Source organism: Numenius arquata, chromosome 4 (assembly GCF_964106895.1).
Source record: "Numenius arquata chromosome 4, bNumArq3.hap1.1, whole genome shotgun sequence".
Lineage (NCBI taxonomy): Eukaryota > Metazoa > Chordata > Aves > Charadriiformes > Scolopacidae > Numenius > Numenius arquata.
Genome location: NC_133579.1, coordinates 75432162 through 75452747, shown reverse-complemented (window position 1 = coordinate 75452747; position 20586 = coordinate 75432162). Strand labels below are relative to the sequence as shown.

General features: G+C 42.0%; 1 protein-coding gene across 1 annotated transcript in view; it reads right to left on the bottom strand.

Moving 5' to 3' along the window:
* The window catches only part of CNTNAP2 (contactin associated protein 2), an 864917-nt gene that overhangs the window by 446042 nt on the left and 398289 nt on the right, over positions 1 to 20586 (bottom strand). Inside the window, exon 10 of the mRNA XM_074146844.1 lies at positions 10141 to 10312. Within this exon, the coding sequence (XP_074002945.1) occupies positions 10141 to 10312 (172 nt within the window). The remainder of the gene's footprint in view (positions 1 to 10140; positions 10313 to 20586) is intronic.

Genomic DNA, 20586 nt, shown 5'->3' with positions numbered 1-20586 from the left:
GGATGCAGTACTCCAGGTAGGGTCTCACAAGAGCAGAGAAGAGAGGGAGAATCATCTCCCTCCACCTGCTGGCCATGCTTCTTTTGATGCAGCCCAGGCATATGTCATAACTACTTATTATAGCATTATGTCTTATCTACTAAGTATTATAATGCTTATTAATTGTAACATATAATCAAATAAAACAGATGCAGAGACAGTCTACTTGTTTGGATTGTGATTATCTATATTCTTTTAACAGGAAAAAAAAAAGAGTAGAAGAAACAATACTCATATCTGAGAGATCCATATTTAATAAACATAAATGCAAGTGAGATGATACCATTTTAGTCTTATCTGAGGGCTAAAAGCAATAGTAGTAAAATAGCATCATAGAATTATAGAATTACCTAGGTTGGGAAGGATCTTTCATATCATTGAGTCATTACTAAACCATTCCCCTCAGCATCACATCTTACTCATCTTTTATATACCTCCAGGGATGGCGATTCCACAACTTCCCTGGGCAGCCTATCCCAATGTTTGATAACCCTTCTGGTGAAGAAATTTTTCTTAATATCCAATCTAAACCCTGGCATAACTCAAGGCCATTTCTTCTTGTCCTATCACTTGTTCCTTGGGAGAAGAGACCAACCCCTGACTCTCTACAGCCTTTCAGGTTGTTGTACGGAGTGCTAAGGTCTCCCCTGAGCCTCCTTTTCTCCAGACTAAACAACCCCAGTTCCCTCAACCAGGAACAGTTCTTGAAACATCATAATTTTTTGCATTGGTTCAAATTTTAGTAAACTTTAAAGTTGAGATGACAAACCATTTTTATCCTTGAGAATGATCATAAAGTGATAGCTTCATTGAGAACAATAGCACCATTCATTCAGGAGAAGGATATCTTAATTGCATAAAAATAAGCAATCTGCATAACATCCTATCTTTTTCAGTTATGAACTGATGAGAAGCACTAAGTGGTGCACAACTTGAGAGAGTTATCACAGCAGTTTGGTTTCAAAACTCGGTTGAGCAACCAGGGAGTTACTGTTTCAACAGTATTATTATGGGATCAGGTCAATATTTAGCATCTAGTCTTGTGAGAGTATGAATTTCATGTCCAAGAGAGAGCTTTGTGGATGTTTGCTCAGTGCTCACCTCTTCCCCACTGGAGGATAAGAATAAAATAATAATTAAGCATGAATGTAATACAAGCTGCACATTCAAGCAAGTCCCATGAGTAAACTAATGCACTTAAGAGAAAACAAGGGATGAATTTCCACACAAAGCTTTTGGTCATGACTTTCATAAATTATAGGTTACTCCATTTGATTAAGCTGTTCCTATATCAGTGATGTGGTAGCAGACAGCAAAAAAGCAGATGTTCTGCCAAAACAGCTTGTGATGTTATTTATATAAGTTTTTAAAAGCTTGCCACTGTTGATCAATTTTTCTTCAAATCCTTGCCCTAATCTTACCAGATCAGGAAACGTAGGCAGGCGTTGTGCCTCTGTGACAGTAACCTCTCCTCTCTCATGTACTAGACATAAAAATCTATAATGTGAAGCTCCCGGGATGTGCCTGGGCAATCCACTGAGTCACAGATTTGAAGTCACAAGGGTTAAAAAATAAAGTTTGCCCAGCGATACCTAAGGGCGACTCGGGCAGGAGTTGTTAGGAATAAAGAAGTGTAAGTGGGTTTGATGGGCAGCCAATCTCAAGGGCCTCTGAATCAACTGGATGCTCTCCTGTGTCAGCTCAAGGATTACAATTACCCATGATGAGCATGGAATAGGAATGTACAATCGTGCACTTCTCCTTCCAGGCACAATAATTCAGTCTCCTTCTGTGGAAAACCACCTAGAGACAGCTAGGAAGCACTGTTAGCTCACGATGATACTGATGCTGTAATTCAGACACAAGGGTTCTACATTGTTTGTTTTGGTTTTTTTAAATTAATAAAAGAGACTATTAAAAACAATCTTCTAGCACGCATTTGGTAGTTAGTTTGCCAAACTGGTGCAATGAGTGCAGAAAGCTGCCAGACTATGTCTATTCAGTTAAAGAATCTCAACATTTTGATGCAAGCTCAGTGTGATGAGACAGGCCCTTAACCGTGCCCAAACGTGGCCCTGATGGATCAGCAGGCAGAGCGAGGCCAGAGGCAAACTGCCTCGCCACGAGAGCCCCTGTCCAGAGGGCTTTTAGGAAAAAGACAGGCTTTAAGGAGCAAGGATTTCAAACAACATGGAATTTAAAAGCCAAAACCTATGTTTGGAGTTACACTTGAAAATGAACTGGTAGCCCAGGCAATTTAAGATCATGCTTTCCTCTTTGCAAAGGAGGTTTGTCCTTAAGAGTTGAGTGGAGGGGAGTGAGGCAGAGGAGGCATCAGGGACGCCCAGCAGCTGTGCCCAGGGCATGGCCACCAAGGGCAGGGACAGCCCCCTGGGCACAGGGACTGCCTCAGGGCCAGTACCCCAAAGGCTTCCTCCCAAGGATGCTGGGTGGAGGGGCTGCACAGGGGGGCCCCGTCACCCCCATGTCACAGTGCCATCACCCAGCAACCAGCAGTCACAATGCCCCGGGGCAGGATAAAAGGGAGCATCCTCCTGTGTCCTGCTGGCAGAGATGGCCTGGGGGCATCCAAGGGGAAGTTCTTGAGGATCTGGTGGAATTACTTGGAGGGGGCTCAGGGAGGAAGACCAGAGGCTGGACAAGGCTCCTGGAGGCTCTCGGGCCTTTTCAGCTGGATAAGCAGTGGCAAGAGCAAGAGAATGCCTTCTTGAGGAGCGCTGCACTGCACAGCTCTCCATCCTCATCTCAGGCCACGGCAGAAACCAACCCCGCAGCCCAGAGACCACCCCTGTTAGCTCTCAGGTTGCTTTACATACTCCTCCTTCCTCAGTAATATACCAAAATGTTTATTTTCTTAGCTTTTGTTTTAGGAAGAACAATTATTTATCATGTACGAATAATCCACTTGCTCTAGAAAATCCTTTCAGTAGCATAAATTTTTCATAATAGAAATAAGGATTAATATTTATTAAAGTTCAAATGAAAGATCTTTTTTCCTCTCTCTGCTGAGTTTATCTAGGATTACATACACGACAAAGAACAACTGAGGATTTTTGAGATTTCAAAATGTTTAGGCATCCAGCTACAAGATGATATATAATCCACACAGTTCCTTGGAAGTCTCATAAGAATGCTATTGAATATTGTAACCTGTTTAACATAACTTAAAGTGAATAAAGAAAAAAAAAACAACACATGGCAAAGGCATAAGCATAAAATAGCATTCAAGGCACCTGCATTTCGAACTATCCTAACTTGCTTAAACAGCTCCTGGTTAAATAACATGGTTATTTAACAGTCACACTGTTCCACACAGGGAACCTCACACCTTCTCCTCTCTGTCCACACAGTTCTACCTCAGCCCTTGGTGCTGCAGGTTTTGGGTTTTTTTGTGGAAGCCTCCACAATCTAATCAGCATCATTTTCTCTTTTTGGAGCTTTTAAGCTCCGTCAACCAGATTCTCGGGTGATTTTAGCCCTTGCTGAGAACTTACAGAAAAGAAAGCAAATATCTTCTTTCTGTGAGCCCTTCCATGGCAGAACACTTCCACCAACTTCCCATGCTGATTCCCTGCACGTACTTCTGTTTCAAATTCTGTACATTAACACTTTCTAGCATTTAAGCAAGTAGTACTTTAAGGTATTCCACTCATCTGTCTTCAGACGGAGTGCAATGGTGATGAATCCTAAACCCCTGAAGAAATTATTGTTTTTTCCTCCTGAAGGTTTTTCCTAGCCTGCTAACACAGCTAACGCAACAAGCACTCTGCGAAATGCCCCCCTTATAACAGACACTGTGCCCTTCCTCTGCATTGTCCGTTTCAGACTTTACTTGATTAACTAGTTTTTGCAAAGAATTATGACTCTTTAAATCATAATGAATGTCAAATATTGCCACGCGCAGCTTACACTAAATTGTTTTAGAATGGCCTAGAATGGGCATTTTTGTATTTTACAAACTACTGCTACCTTGCAAAGAACTTGGTTTTCCTTTACTGTAGAACTCAAGGTCACGGCACAGCTCCAGCTGCCATAAGATTATGTGCCCCCTGCAAGACCAGAAAGGAGGAGGGTGATCTTAGATAAAGAAGAATCGAGTGATAAATACTTTTCTCAGGAAAGTTTCTTCTACAGTCCGTGCTATTATCGCCAGCTCTTCCCCAGTCCTACTTTACTTCCCTTTTTTGCGTTTGTCTTGGGAACAACTCAAGTGTAAAGCACACTTTGCTTCCAGTCTGGACAAGGGTATATCACCTGCCCCTTACGCAGAGTACTGCCGGGTGATGTCTGCCTTATTCCGTGCTGTCGGCCTCCCCACGGAAGGGGCAGAGCGAGCGGGAGAACAGAGAAGTTGGGCCAGAACCCTCAACTCCATCTAAAGAGCCAGAAGTGAAGAATTTTAAGACTATTTGCAAGGAAGACTTTTAATTCCAAATAAATTCTGTCTTGCTGCCAGTTCCATTGTGGACATTTTCACGCACCAATATGCTTGCCGTGTTTTGTTATTTAAATGAATTATTTCAAATTGTGATTGGCAATCACACCTCGTCTAGAAAATGTGGCTGTATGAGATTAAAGCCGAATGCTGGCACTCTGTCGTACAGAGTGTATCACCACAGCAGGTGAGCAATAATCACCCAGAAATGTTCTGCTGCGTGTATCTGATTACTTACATTAATTCTTTAATGTGAAATTATTATCGAAAATTGCCATCTAATTCATCTCACTGTGTCACAGAGGGAAACACAGTTTACACGTGCATAAAACACTAGGAGCAGCTACATTCTTGATACTGCATGTTTTTCCCCATTTTTGTCATTTCACCTCTTATGGTACACAGAGATTTTCATTGAAATTGGCATATGTTCCGCATAATCTACAACGCCAGATTGGACACTATATTTTGAATTCATTTTAGTATCTCGTCGCGATTTCGTGATTAAAATCCGTAATTCTAGCCACAACAAAGTCGGGCAAGCTTTAGAATTCTCTGAAATGGCTGGGATAAATTAGTTTTGAGTAATAATTCCTGTTCAATGTCCTGTGCTAAAATCCTAAAGTACAACTGTACCATCTGGACTGTAACAAGTTAAGTTTGTTAGTGGCAAGTAAAGGAGGTATATAGGGACCCGAGCTGTCACAAGCAATACAGCATGTTGGTTGCTGGGACAGCAATGCAACTTCCATCGCTAATACAATTAAAGTTAATTAAGATACAGAAACAGGCTTGATTCTTTTTTCTCCATAGCATTTTAATTGCCTGTAATTACTGCATATATACCTGCATGAAATTATATGCATTTATATTATTTTGTCACTGGTAAAAAGAGAATGTTCCTTAGCTTTGGTGTTTCTGTTTAATGTTATCTCAGCTTGTAGTTTTTGCAGTAGCAAAACGCTTACGTGAGGAGGGTAAGACGGAAAATAAAAAGACACTGGTTTGGCACGTGTGTCTCCCAAGTACGAGTGTAATGCCGTAACATCACCATTCTTCCAATGTCTTAAAAAACACTGGAACTGAAATGCAGAAGCCCTTCCCATACGGGGCAGGTGTTTAGCTCGGCAGAACCCGGGAGGCTGGAAGCAGTTGCCTCCAGGCGGGTACAACATGAGAACTCGCCACCCTCGGTATCTCTTGTCATGTCCTGACAGAGAGAACTGTCCCCTCCTTACCATCCGCTCCGGCTAATGATGAAAAATGCCACCGTTTACAACTTCACGTTTTTTTTCCCCAACCAAATGGCTGAAGTCTGCAGTAAAAATAATTCAATGTGACAGCTCATCATTTTGCCCAGTGGGGGTCTTCACTGAAGTGTGGCCGTGAAAGCAATTTCCATGCTGATGATGACCAAAGCCTTTATGATTCAGAGCCAAACAAGTTTAAAAAAGCCGGAGGATCCCGGTACCACAGCCACAAGTACCTTCCCGTTTCAAAGGAAATGAAATTAAGCTAATATATAGCACACATGGCACTTGGATCCTTTAAAGGAAAGCCACATAGAAAAATGTTATATACGGTGACATATTGTAACAGAAGTGCTTGTAAACACTTATTTGCAGATGTTAATAAGACAGCCACGAAAATCCAGTCAGATCTAAAGCTTGGCATTATTAGTTCTTAGTCAAAGGGTTTGTTTTAAAGTGCAAACTACAAAGAAATAAACTTGATCCTGGGAGACTTGAGATTACTTCTCAATCCTTAACAAAACCAGAACCAACCCTAGAAAATACTTTGAGTACTATTCTAATTTCCTGTGATTATGCAACTGATACCAGGTTCGGGACCACTTGGCCAAACTGGACATTCATAAGTCCATGGGCCCTGATGGGATGCACCCACGAGTGCTGAGAGAGCTGGCAGATGTTATCGCTGGGCTATCATCTTTGAAAGGTCATGGAGAACAGGAGAGGTGCCTGAAGACTGGAGGAAGGCCAACATCACTCCAGTCTTCAAAAAAGGCAAGAAGGAGGACCCTGGGAACTACAGACTAGTTAGTCTCACCTCCATCCCTGGGAAGGTAATGGAGAGACTCATGCTAGATGTCATCTCCAAACAAGTTGAAGAGCGGGGGGTGATTGGAAGTGGGCAACATGGGTTTACCAAGGGTAAATCATGTTTGACCAATCTGATCGCTTTCTACAATGCTATAACTGGTTGGTTGGATGAGGGGAGAGCAGCAGATGTCATCTACCTTGACTTCAGCAAGGCTTTTGACACTGTCTCCCATAGCATCCTCGTTGGGAAACTAAGGAAGTGTGGGCTGGATGAGGGGACAGTGAGGTGGATTGAGAACTGGCTGTGTGACAGGACCCAAAGGGTAATGATTAATGGAGCAGGTTCAAGCTGGAGGCCTGTAACCAGCGGTGTCCCCTGGGGGTCAATACTTGGTCCAGTCCTGTTCAACATATTCATCAGCGACCCGGACGAGGGGACCGAGCGTATCCTCAGCAAGTTTGCCGATGATACCAAACTGGGAGGGGTGGCTGACACCCCAGAGGGCCGCGCTGCCATCCAGAGAGACCTGGACAGGCTGGAGAGCTGGGCAAGGAAGAACCTCATGAGGTTCAACTGGGAAAAGTGTAGGGTCCTGCACGTGGGCAAGAAGAATGTCAGGCATCAATACAGGTTAGGTGTGGACCTGCTGGAGTCAAGTTCTGAAGAGAAAGACCTGGGGGTCCTGGTAGACAGCAAAATGACAATAAGCAAGCAGTGTGCTCTTGTGGCCAGGAAGGCCAACGGAATCCTGGGCTGCATAGGGAAGAGTGTGGCCAGTAGGTAGAGGGAAGTCATTCTCCCCCTCTGCTCTGCACTGGTGAGGCCACAACTGGAATACTGCGTCCAGTTCTGGGCTCCCCAATTCAAGAGGGACAGGGAACTACTGGAAAGAGTCCAGCGAAGGGCAACGAGGATGATTCAAGGATTGGAGCATCTCCCTTATGAAGAAAGGCTGAGAGAGCTGGGACTCTTTAGCCTGGAGAAGAGAAGGCTGAGGGGAGACCTTATCAATGCTTATAAGTATCTGAAGGGTGGGTTGAAGGAGGAGGGAGCCGGACTCTTTTCAGTGGTTGCCAGTGACAGGACGAGGGGCAAGGGGCACAAGCTGGAACATAGGAGGTTCCACTCGAATATGAGAAAAAACTTCTTTCTGGTGAGGGTGCCAGAGCCCTGGAAGAGGCTGCCCAGGGAGGTTGTGGAGTCCCCTTCTTTGGAGATTTTCAAGACCGGCCTGGATGCAGTCCTGAGTAACATGCTCTGACATGCTCTGGGCAATCCTGCTTCAGCAGGGGAGTTGGACTAGATGATCTCTATGGTCCCTTCCAACTCTAAAAATTCAGTGAAATTCAGTGAAATATATGTTATTAAAAGAAATACCTTATAAATTGCAACTTCTATAGGAAGTTCACTTCAAAAGAAAGCTGCTTGACATACAGAAAGCTTTAAGTCTTATTTTTCAAAAATTCATTGTAAAGCTCTGATTCTAATTAACATACATTGTATGTTCATTGTAATTACATTGTAATACACTGCAAAAGCTTAATTCTGATTAACTTCACTATGCTGATGGAATTATTTCTAATAGACACTATCGTAAGTGGGATCAATACAAACCATCACATAAACTTAGGTTTATCCACCGGGGAAAAAAGCAGAGACTAAATTAGATGCATCTTCACATCCTTTCTTCCAAGTCAGTTTACATTTCCAAAATCAAATATTCAAAATAAAGCTAAGCAATTCAAACTACCAAATACTACCCACGGGAGGCCTTTCTAATTTCTGTCTGAGGAGACAGAACAAACTTCTTCCCTGTGACAGCAGCTCTTCACTTCCTTTTCTCACTACGGCCGTAACCCTCAACAGATCCACGAGAAACAGCACTAGGAAGTGGCACAACAGGCTGGAACGACGCACTGGTACACCCCAAAGCACGCTCCTCAACACTGACATTACTCAAACGGTACCCCAGCTCTGGCTGGGATGAAGCTGCTAAGTTAAATCTTCTTCACAGCAGCCCATACGGTGCCGTGCTTCCCGGCTGTGGCTGAAACGGCGCTGGTAACACACCGCTACCGCGGCTGCCGCTCCCCAGGGCTCGCACAGCCGCAAGGCTTTCTCTCCACACTCCCCCCCACAAAGGGCAGGAGGATGGGGGTAGACAAGAGGTGAGGAGGGGATACAGCTGGGACCGCTGACCCAGACTGACCATAGGAACATCCCCTACTATACAACACCATGCTCAGCAATAAAACTCGGGGAACGGAGCTTGCATGTGCAGCTTTTGCATTTCTTATTAAACTTCCATTCTTATTAAACTGCCATCTTAATCCACGAGTCTTCTCACCTTCCGTCTATTTTATTCCCCATCTCCCCGGAGAGAGAAGCAAGCAAAAGGTAGGGTGGGTGTTTGGCTGCTGGCCATGGTCAACCCACCACAACTCGTTTACTGCAAACTGGTGTCTGCATTTCAGGAAGATAAGGCATTTTGTGAGACCAAAGCGGTATGCCAAATTTCATTTCTTCACAGTAGCATTTCTCTCTTTGATATTCTCTTAACTTACAGTAGGAAATCAAAAGCACATGCATTTCTTTACCATAATTATGCAGATCTTTGCTGATGATATCCAGAGTGACTTAGCCTGTGGAATCTCCATCACGGAGATACTCAAAACTCGACTGGACATGGCCCTGAGAAACCTGATGTGGCTTTGAAGCTGGCCCTGTGTTGAGCGGGTCTTGGACCACACGAACTCCAGTAGTTGCTTGTTACCTGAATTGTTCTTCTTAATCTTTGCTTCTTTCAAAGCAAGATTCTAAAAAGCCATTTTCAGCTTCCTAGCAGACTTGCAATGTGTTTAATATGTAGGTAGTTTTCATGATAAGCCACGCTGCCTTGCTCTTTCCCCGTCTTCCCTAGTATTTTCCTTTTCTACCAATAAAGAAGAAACTATTAATCAGGAGCAACAGAAATTAACACAAGTAAGTGGTTTAAAAAGTAGGGTGCAAAGCAAAGCCTGCCATAATTCTGAACTACTCTCCTCAGTTTTGAAAAAAAAACCACTAAGCATATTATTATAATACTAAAGCACAGTAAGGTTTGAGCATTCATTACATGCACAGTTGTGCAAGTATGTGGACCTATTTCAGTTCTCTGCAGAATTCAATGAAGCCAGAAGGGACTGAAGCCAGAAAGTAGAAAGAAAAACTTCCAGTAGCAAAAAGATCTCCATAAGAGTCATCTAAGAAACAGCCAAAATGTGTGACTTTTCTAGAGAGTTCCCACTATTTGAGGCAGCCATATTACTGACCCATGGACTGAATTTGACTTACAAGAGCTTTTCACCTCCTCCTCTGAGAGTGAGGAGATCGGAGGTATGTCTTCTGCTGCACCCTGCGCAATCTACAACTCGAAGCCATCATCTCCATCATTTAAGCATGGTTCCCACTGCTAAAAAGGTAAGACTGCCTTGACGTGATTACTGGCAGTGTCAGAACCCCCCTTTCTACATCACTGTGAATTTTCAGAACGTGCAGGACATGTATCAGTGTATTAGACTATCAGTGATGTCTCCGTAACTTACCTGTCAATAATGGCACACATGTCGATGGTGACATTGGCGAAGCTTCCCAGCTGGCCTTGCTCCACCGCGTGCAAATCCACCAGCTGATCATCCACGTGGATAAACTGCATGCAGCCTTGAAATGAATGCTGGAACAGCGAGTGGTCCGAGTCATTCATCTGTACAGGAAACCCTGTAGAGCAGGAGAATAAAGAGCATTAATAACTTCATATACTATTACTCAAGCCAGTATTTTTTCACAGGAAAAGACATGTTTTCTAGATGAGGGAAGAACAAGGCAAGATGGGAAGGAAATACTATACTGTTATTAGATTATATTGCAATTTTATTGATTTAAGTCATTGGCAACTACCTGCAAGAATTTGTACAGTACAGCTGACGTTTCTTTCATTAATTTTTGTCTACAGGAAGTCTTCTGCTAACCTTCTTGCCCCCCAGCCCTCTACTGCTGTTTCTCATTACTTCTCTCTTCATACAAAGATTAAGGGATATAGGAAAAGGATTCACCTCCTTGCTCTGTTTTAGCAATCACATTCCCATTTTTCAGATTTTTTCTGAGAAAAATGTATTCCATGCATTACATGAAGTGAATTTCCAGTTCATCTTTCTCTAGAACTAGGCTACCTGGGCAAGGAATAATTACACTGGAAACTTTCTGCAAGCTTAAAACTAGCTCTAAAATCTAAAGTCCTGGCCCACTTCTGAGGAATCTGAGGACATTCTGTAGTATTTTCATTTTGCTCTGAATATGTTCATTTGCCTGGTTTACAAGAGATGAGGATGAATTAGGCAGGAAGACAGATGATGTTTGTATGTAATTGTTTAACTGAATGCCCTTCAGAAGTGAATGTGTCGATTTACTTGAGAGAAAAGTCCTCAATAAACCAGTGGAGAGCCCCATTCACTACTTACAGGTCTCTAACAATGAACTCTCTGAAAAAGCTTCAAGAAAATAATTTAGACAGAATCTGTTTAAGATAAGAACATGAAGGAAGAGAGAGTGGCTAACAAAAGTTTATTCATAGAATCATAGAATGGTTTGGGTTGGAAGGGATCTTAAAGATCACTGAGTTCGAACCCCCCTGCCCTGGGCAGGGACACCTCCCACCAGACCAAGTTACTCAAAGGCCTCTCCAACCTGGCCTTGAACCCCTCCAGGGATGGGGCATCCACAGTTTCTCTGGGCAACCTGGGCCAGGGTCTCACCACCCTCACAGCAAAGAATTTCTTTCTAGTATCTCATCTAAATCTCCCCTCTTTCAGTTTAAAACCGTTACCCCTCATCCTATCGCTCCACTCCCTGATAACAAGTCCCTCCCCATCTCTCCTGTAGCCCCCTTCAGGTACTGGAAGGCCATTATAAGGTCTCCCTGGAGCATTCTCTTCTCCAGGCTGAACAACCCCAACTCTCTCAGCCTGTCCTCATAGGAGAGGTGCTCCAGCCCTCTCATCATCTTCCTGGCCCTCCTCTGGGTTCACTCCAACAGCTCCATGTCCTTCTTCTATTGGGGGTCCCAGAGCTGGATGCAGTACTCCAGGTAGGGTCTCACAAGAGCAGAGAAGAGAATGAGAATCATCTCCCTCCACCTGCTGGCAGCACTTCTTTTGATGCAGCCCAGGATACGGATGACTTTCTGGGCTGCGAGCGCACATTGCAACTCATGTTGAGCTTCTCATCCACCAACACTCCCAAGTCCTTCTCCTCAGGGCTGCTCTCCAGCCATCCTCCACCCAACCTGTATCTGTGCTTGGGAATGCTCTGACCCATGTGCAGGACCTTCCAAGCCTGTCCAGGTCCCTCTGGATGGCATCCCTTCCCTCAAGCATGTCAGCCACGCCACACAGCTTGGTGTCACCAGCAAACTTGCTGAGGGTGCACTCAATCCCACTGTCCATGTTGCCAACAAAGATGTTAAACAGCACCAGTCCCAGTACTGACCCCTGAGGAACATCACTCATCACTCATCTCCACTTGCACATTGAGCTGTTGACCATAACTCTTTGAGTGCCAACATCCAGCAACTCCTTATCCACCAAGTGGTCCATCCATCAAATCCATGTCTCTCCAACTGAGACAGAAGGATGTCGTGTGGGACGGTGTCAAATGCTTTACACAAGTCCAGGTAGACCACAGAATCATAGAATGGTTAGAGTTGGAAGGGACCTTCACGTTATTGGTAAAAAAGGTAAAAGTCTGTAAAATGCATAATGATTTTGCATGTTTCAGCTTGGAAGATGACTAGTCATGCAGTTCTTGACTAACAAGGGTAAAAAAATCACACACATTTGTTTTGGTAGATAAGACAGATTATACAGCTCCCATTCCTTCTCCTTTCCTACCCAGCCTCTGATCCCCAATGCCTTACTGCCTTCTTCAGTAGCATGGAAACAGCTATTTATGGAGACAGGAGAGTAACATATTATGAAACTGATATTGTTTGAACAGCAGCAGGAAAAAGGAATGAATGTCCATTTTAAATTCTGTTCCTTAATACAGTTTATCACATCCCACAAAAATAGTGGTATTGGCTAAAAGAGATGGCATGAACAGAGGGCAGAAAAAAGCAACTGGGGCTTGAAGACAGATGCCACTTAATGTGGCACCTATTACTAAAAAAATCCCAGATACACGTAAGTCTTCTTCGCCAGAACATTCATATGACCAGTAATGTTTTTAAAAATTTTCTAAGACAGTCTTGCCCATCAGCTAAAATTACCGCTGGGAGCTCCTAAATTTCCCTGACTCACTTCACTAAGCACTCACTTCAGAGTTCACTGGTGGTGGCACCACAGAATTAATCAGGGATGTTACAGTAATTAAGCAGTGACCATGCTAAAAGTTACCTCTGACGGGTATTTCAAGAAATTGGGCAAAGGTCATACCACCTTTGGAGTGAAGTTGTGACACTATCGCAGGGAGCCATAAACTCTATGAGAAAGATAAATAACTCGCACTAATACACATCAGATGGAGAAGGAAGGACTCCTAGGGATCCCCCGGTGGCCTAACTAGTGCATAATAACCTCATCAGGCCAACTGCCCTCTACCAAAATCATGCCAGTCCTCTGGCTGTGGGAATTGTTATTTTGGATTGGCAGAAAAATCACGTTGTAGGGACAGGATTCATATTCTCTTCCCAACATGTGCATTGGCTTATCTGATCAAAATTATTGACTTGTCTGATGAAAAGAGGACAGGGCTTTCAGAAACCTGCCTCTGACTTTTTTTAACTTGTTCTTTCCAGTGACTGATTAAACTGATTCATCTGAGGCTTTTCAGACAACAGAACAGAGAGACAGAAAGTGCAAGTTAATTCTCTGTTGTTTGGTGGATGCAAGCACGGTATTTGCAGGTTCCTATCAGGTGCTTTCTCCAACTATATTTAAACAGCTCACTCTTTCAGTATTGTCTGTTTTTCAAACTGTCACTGCAACTCCTCTGCAAGAACCCCAAAATAGCACCTAGCACATGTCATTTTCATCTTCAGTACATTAGCAGAGCTGTGCAGGAAACCTGTGTATCATCTTCCAGTTCAAAAGTACTTCTATGCTTCCTTTGTTTTAATATTAAATTCAAGGTTACCAAAACCGAGGTAAACTCTTAGGACCATTCATGTAAACCCAGAAAAGCCAAGGACATTACATGGATATATCTGAATATAATGAAAAATTACCCACCGTCCTTCAAGCATTAACTGAAAATGAGATCATAACCTAGAGTCACAATTTACTCTTCACATCAAAAAGAGTAGGATCCAAATAACTAAGCCACAAATGTATGATTAGATTCAGCAGTATATTCCAACAAATGGCTACCAGCATTTGATAGCGTTTGAGAACTAACCACAAAGGCATTTCAATACGTGATTCTCAGCTTCGCTGCATTCGAAGTATCAGTTCTTGACCTACAGGATATTAGCACACAGTTATTACTGGTCTCTGGGACACGTTCTCAGGTTTGCTACCGGTTGAACCTGCAAACAGGAAAGCAGGAGTCGGGTCCCTCAGCCTGGGCAAAGACTCCAGGTCCCTGGGTCCCCAGGTTGGGCTCCGCTGGCTGGGGTAGGAGGGAGCCATGGGCTGGAGTGGCTGGAGGTGGCAGCTGCTCTCAACCAAACTACATAAGCCAAGCTTTCCTCTGTTACCCAGGAGAGCAGTGTACGCTGAGCATTAGTTAGTTTGGGATTCTGAATTTTGCTATATCTATCAATGGATGAAGACTCTAATTTGCTCACTCATATGCCTTTGCCCGACTTCCTCCTACTCCCTTTGCTGTTTCTGGTCACCTAAGGACCTGGAAGAGGGGGGTGTTTGGTGCACCTATACAGCATCTCGCATAAACTGTCTGTGAGGCTGACTGGGTTTTAAGGCATTTCAATCATGCTATTACCGTAACAGAGAGCTATGCAAAGAGATAATTTCCAAAACCAATTCGCTATCCACAGGGAATAGAAGAATGGTGGGGTTTTTTGAACCATAAGCTCCTCACAAACCAGCCTTCTCTAATACCCGTTTTTTCCCGCTTTAAAATTGTTGCCATAGCTTAGGCAAACTTTTCAGAATGCCATTAATAAACATACCATTATGTAAAGAGTTTGGCACACGGGAAAGCAACTAGATAAGCCTTTAATATAACACCTACACTGGTTCTGAACTATTAGGTTTACAGTCTAAACCCCGTTGACTTTGGTGGGACCTGGACATTTTAGACAATTCCAGTTCGAGTCATCTGGGGTAAATCTTCTGCCTCAAACGTAGACCTGGAAATGACCTACTACCTTGTGGCCGTTATTTCAACACACAGGACAATGCCTTCCCCTGCCAGACTTCCATTATTGAGAGACGATTCACTTCCTCATCCTTCCTACAGTGAATGAAAGTTTAATTAAATGAAGTTCTATAACTAAGGCTGAGAGCAATGCTGTCACTAGAAAGGCTAACTAATGGCTGAACAATTTGGACAGCACAATTTGATCTTTTTGCTGACAAGGAAAAATCTACATTTTCAAAACGCACATAAAATGCAGTTTGGACAGTTTAAAACAATGTTCATGTCTATGATTACAAATGCACCTTGAAGTGTGGTAGATTCCCTTATCCTGTAATTTCTACATCTTTCAGAATTTTTCTGTATAAAATCTGAATCTTACCATTTTATTTTTCACATTTTAAGCCCGCAGAGACATGGATTATCCTGCAAAGGTCAGACATGGATTGCATCTGAATTTTCCCCAGAGTTCAAGGAAATTTTTTTCCAGGACTTCATTCTGACCTACCAAACATGGAACAGCCAAAATTCCAGATCCCACTCCTGATCTTAAATCAAACTTGCAAGGAATATTAGAAAATCTATAGTTTTGATTCATGCTATTTTCTATGTTAGAAGTCACTTTAACATAATAAAATAAATGTAATTAATAAATTATAAGAGGTCCTGGATCCTTGCTATGCAGAATGAGAGGAAGGAAACAAAATTCTTTATCTATCAGCATAAATAGCAGCACGGTATCATTCAAGGGTCAAGTGATCTTCAAATTTTATATACATATCATACGGAGCTAAAAGATGTTATTTTGAACCCGCAGAACAAAACTCAAATACAGTGCATCCCAATGTACTTAGCTTGAAGATACAGCTGGTGTTCCATATGTTAATAAACAGGAAAAGACACTAAAAGAAAAGCTCAATATACCTACCAAAATTAACTGCAGTATTTTTATGCTTGTTTCAGTCAGACCAGAATGGGGCCCTTAGTGTGAAGTGGAACACAGGCAATAACTTTGGAAAACTAGAAGTTTCCTGCTCCAAGAGCATGAAATAAGCTAAAGGAAACAAACTGCAGCAGGGATGAACAACATGAGTTAAAATGGAATTTTTTTTTTCATTTGATTGCATCTCTGTAAAGCTACAGAAATGCTCAAAAAAGCACACATTTATACTTTTAAAGTATTTGAAGCAACGTGGGACCAGTACCGGAGGTTTCAACACTCATGCCTCTAACTCCAGTTATAATCCTGTGTTAGGGAATATGAGAACTAAGGACGGGGTTTGACAAGACATTTGGATCCCGTGTCTAGCAACTGTACGAACTGTTCTGAAAATAAACAAAACTTCGGAGTTTCCCAGCTCAGTGGAGTGCAGAAAGGCAAACCAGACTGGGAATTACAACTTTTCTCTGTGTGTTTGCAGAGAAACTCACCAACTTCTTGAATGGGGCATTTTCTAATAAATTAATCTTTACTTTTGCCTTCATTGTTTCATTTATAGAAACACAGAGATTGAAAAGGCTGAATGCACGGTAGTGCATGCTATCCCACTGTCATGGCCTCAGCTGGGATAGCTGACTTTCTTACTAGCAGCTGGTATAGTGCTGTGGTTTGGATTTGGGACAGGAATGGTGTTGATAGCACAGGCCTTTACTGCTACTCACACCACCCCGCCAGCCACCAGGCTGGGAGTGCACAAACGCTTTGGAGGAGACACAGCCAGGAGGGTTGGCCCCAACTGACCAAAGAGATATTCCATGCCGTATGGCGTCATGCTCAGTATATAGAGCTGGGGGAAAAGGAGGGAGGTGGGAGACCTTCAGAGTTACTACGTTTTGTCTTCCCAAGTAACCATTACGCATGATGGAGCCCTGCTTTCCTGGAGATGGCTGAACACCTGCCTGATGATGGGAAGCAGTGTATGAATTCCTTGTTTTGCTTTGATTGCATGCACAGCTTTTGCTTTAAACTGTCTTTATCTCAACCCATGAGTTTTCTCATTTTCACTGTTGGGATTCTCCCCCATCCCAATTGGGGGGCGTGAGTGAGCCAGCAGCTGTGTGGTACTTAGTTACAGGCTGGGGTTAAACCACGACACACGCCAAATGTAAATCACTAACCTAAAAAACCCAAATGTGTCTATATACAGAGAGAAAAGCACACTTTATTAATGATAGAGCTTAGAACAAGAGGATGTTTTACTTCTAGCACTCCTGGGACACACAGGAGCCCCCTAGGTAAAACAGGCTAGCATTAATGAAGTCTCCGGTGGAGTTTGCAGAATTTTCTCTGACATGTCATTCATATTATGATGAAAAAGTTTAGCCAGATCTCACAAGACTTGGCAACATTTTCTACCAGTGGTGCCACTCCTGATTTGTTTCATTGCTTCTGGAAATCTGGTCTTCAGGCAGACCCTCTTCACTACAAATATTTTTTTCACCAGCTGTCTGCTTATTAACTGAAGCCAGTTCTGGAAAAGCATTTACATTTTTCAGTCTCTCTGTATAGGATCATTCCTTAACCCTCAGTTAGATTTCACTTCAGTGTATTGACACTGATTCAGTACCTACCAGTTCTTGATAGGATTGAATTCTTTGAAAAGTAGCTTCTGGGACCTCTCTACCTGAGGTATGAAGAATACCAATACAGTACCACAGTTCTCCTTTACCATGTGCCAGAGAAATTCTTCCTGGAGCACATCCGAGACTTAGATGTAATAATTCTAGGGTTATGTGACGTAGCCATAGATATAGGTCATGCATAGCACAATAGGTTGTCTGAACATGTAATTATACTGGTATTGTTTAGAAGTTGGTCGTTGAGGAAAGAAACAGGCAGATAATGCAACGATCTAGGTAACAAAAAGCCCAAAAGATACTCAGATGATAACAGTTGAGCAACTGGCTTCAAGCCACAATGCAACTCGCACAAATATTATTTCACAAGACATTATACGGCTAGGACAACAGCCTAGAAAAAAGTCGAGGAAATACAGTTATGAAGGCACTGACAAAAGCAGAAACAGGAGCCGGGCAAACTATCACTAACAGGAGACAAAACAGGGTAAGACTAGGGTATGATTGTCTCTTTTTACCAGCTTTGTTGATTCAGTGTTTCTCTTGGGTTGCTTTGGAACCCAGTGTGAACAACAGCGTACTTCAGAAGAACTGTTTTGTGACACTCTTCCCAACAGCTGGCCACAGAATTCAAAGGATTCAGATCTATTTGGGGCTTTCAGTTACTGCTGGAAAATCGCGGCGTTGCCACCCAGGCTTTTGGGTTGCAAGGTGATGGTACCAGTTGTGTGAGATAAACTGCGATGGGCCCTGAGGTACATCTCACCTTTAGCTATGGCATCTTTTTCCTTTCCTTTTACTTTTCAATACCAAAGGACAGGTACTTTTTTTTTTAACTTCCCTAAGGTGATGACAAACATGGTATCTCTCCAAAATGATGCAGAAATGATTCCTATCGATCTAAAAAGGCTTCTATATTCCGAAAAGAAACTACCTATTAGTATTCTTAGAGACAAACCTCCAATGAAAAAAGACCTGTTGCAAACCAGGTACAACCAGGTCTATTTGAAAGTTGCTGCTGCAGACTTAGCTTCCCTAAGAGCCATACTAGACATTACAGATCGAAGCCTACACCCACAGACACTAAAATTTCACAAGATGAACAATGTCTTGGTGGTAGAAGAGAAAAAAATATAATTATCAACGATTTTGTCTTCAGACAGGGGGAAGATGAGATTGATGTCTCTTCCAGCTCCATGACAGCATGAAATACAATGACTTCTCCCCCTTTATGGCTCTCTCTGAAGTTCTCCTGCAGATTGGATAAATGTTTGCCCAGATATTTGAGAGCTGAAATAAAATAGCCTTGTCTGCTAGGAAAAAGAGATGAAACACTACTGTTGAGATATGGTAGCATCTTAAAAGGAGGAGCACAAAGGGAAAAAATTACGTAACATAGTCTTAAAAATACACGTATATGCTAACTTTGATACTTGTCCACATCACAACAGATATAAATCAGGTATTATCAACTCAATGCACAGATAGTTTTCCATCTTCCATTTGCCTCACTGTTATACTTCCCTTGCATGGTGGGTGGCTCAATTGTGCATACTGTTGGTTCTGCAATGTCAGCATTTGTGGGGGCTCATAAAAAAACCAACAACAATAAACTGAATTCAGTATTTTGATAAGTTTGCATCCCAAGAGCATCAAAAATGTACTGATACAGGAAATGCATGTTTCTTTTCACAAAATAATAGCAAAACGGGATCCTCTTGCTATCTTGATGTTTAAAAAATGGATGAACAGCATGCTTTCATTTATTTTCTTGCAAATAAATGTATTCCAAAGTCCTTATTTTGACAAGAACTGATGTAGATGGTTGGTAATTCATGTTATAAAAGTATCTTACTTTATGCTGAAACAGAAGCAGCAACTCCATTTGACGGAAAGTGTGCCTTATGTAAACAAGAGTTCCACTCAAGAAAGTCCACTTCTGAAGGTGGCTAGAGCTTGCTTCTTTGCTTTTTCTTCAGTAACCACTTGATTTTGCCAGTTGTTAAATTCCTTGTCTAATTGTCTAATTCCTGCCTACTTCAATGGAGTTTGAGAGTAGTCAGCCGCTTAAGACATAAATGAAGAGTCCTCAGGACAAGTACAATAAAAAGACAAACAACTACTTTTTTATAATAAAAGAGAAAAATTTAGATACATTTTAATACTTTCATTAGAAATTGGCAGTGACCAAAATAAAACAGGAGCCCGAGATTGTAATAACGTTAATATAAATGACAGAATGAAATAGGACACAAGTTAAAAAAGAAGAAAATTATTTGAAGTATATATATTGTTCATTTATTATGAAGCATTTAAGCACAGTTTTATGCTCTGGTGGTACAAAGTACCAAGGCAGACTGCTTACTCTTAGTACAAAGGTAATTTTATTTCCTGGCAGAGGAACAGTTAAAGAAATTAATAAAATATTCTGGGTATCATCTGACAAATTAAAAACAATCAAATTGTCTTCTGCTGTTATAAGTGAAGGTTTTATTATCTTTATAAGTGAATCCCCATGAAAAAAATGTGGTGCATGCATGGCTGAAACCCTAAAATATAAAATCATCAAGACTGAAATAAACTCAAAAGCTGTCCTGATCTTCCTGTTTAGGCAAAATTCTTCTTCAAATGACTGGAAACAAGAGCAATAGCAGCAAGCTTCAATCATCGCTTTTCTGACATGGAGAGAAGCAGTAAGGATGATCATTATTACCAGTCTTGACTAATTTAGGTCGATCTAACACTTTACTGCAATTTCTATCTTATTTTATTGGATATAATGGAAAATACAGAAAGCCACATAATGATCAAATTGCAGCAAATCTGTACGTTACACTACCCATGTAACACACGGATGTTTGAAGAGTTATCTTTATCATTTTCATATTTTGCAAAGCTTAGATTTTCCTTGTTTAACCATACTTTTGTTCTTAAATTCACATAAAATTATATTATCTGAGCAATGAAACTAAGTACATTAAGTTCTGTAGGGCTTAATGGAATCCCTATAAACAGTCACTAAATTCATAGTAAAAGCTGTTCTTAGGCTTATTAGAATCCTACGCAAAAAAGACATAGTAATTAATTTTAAAATCCTAACA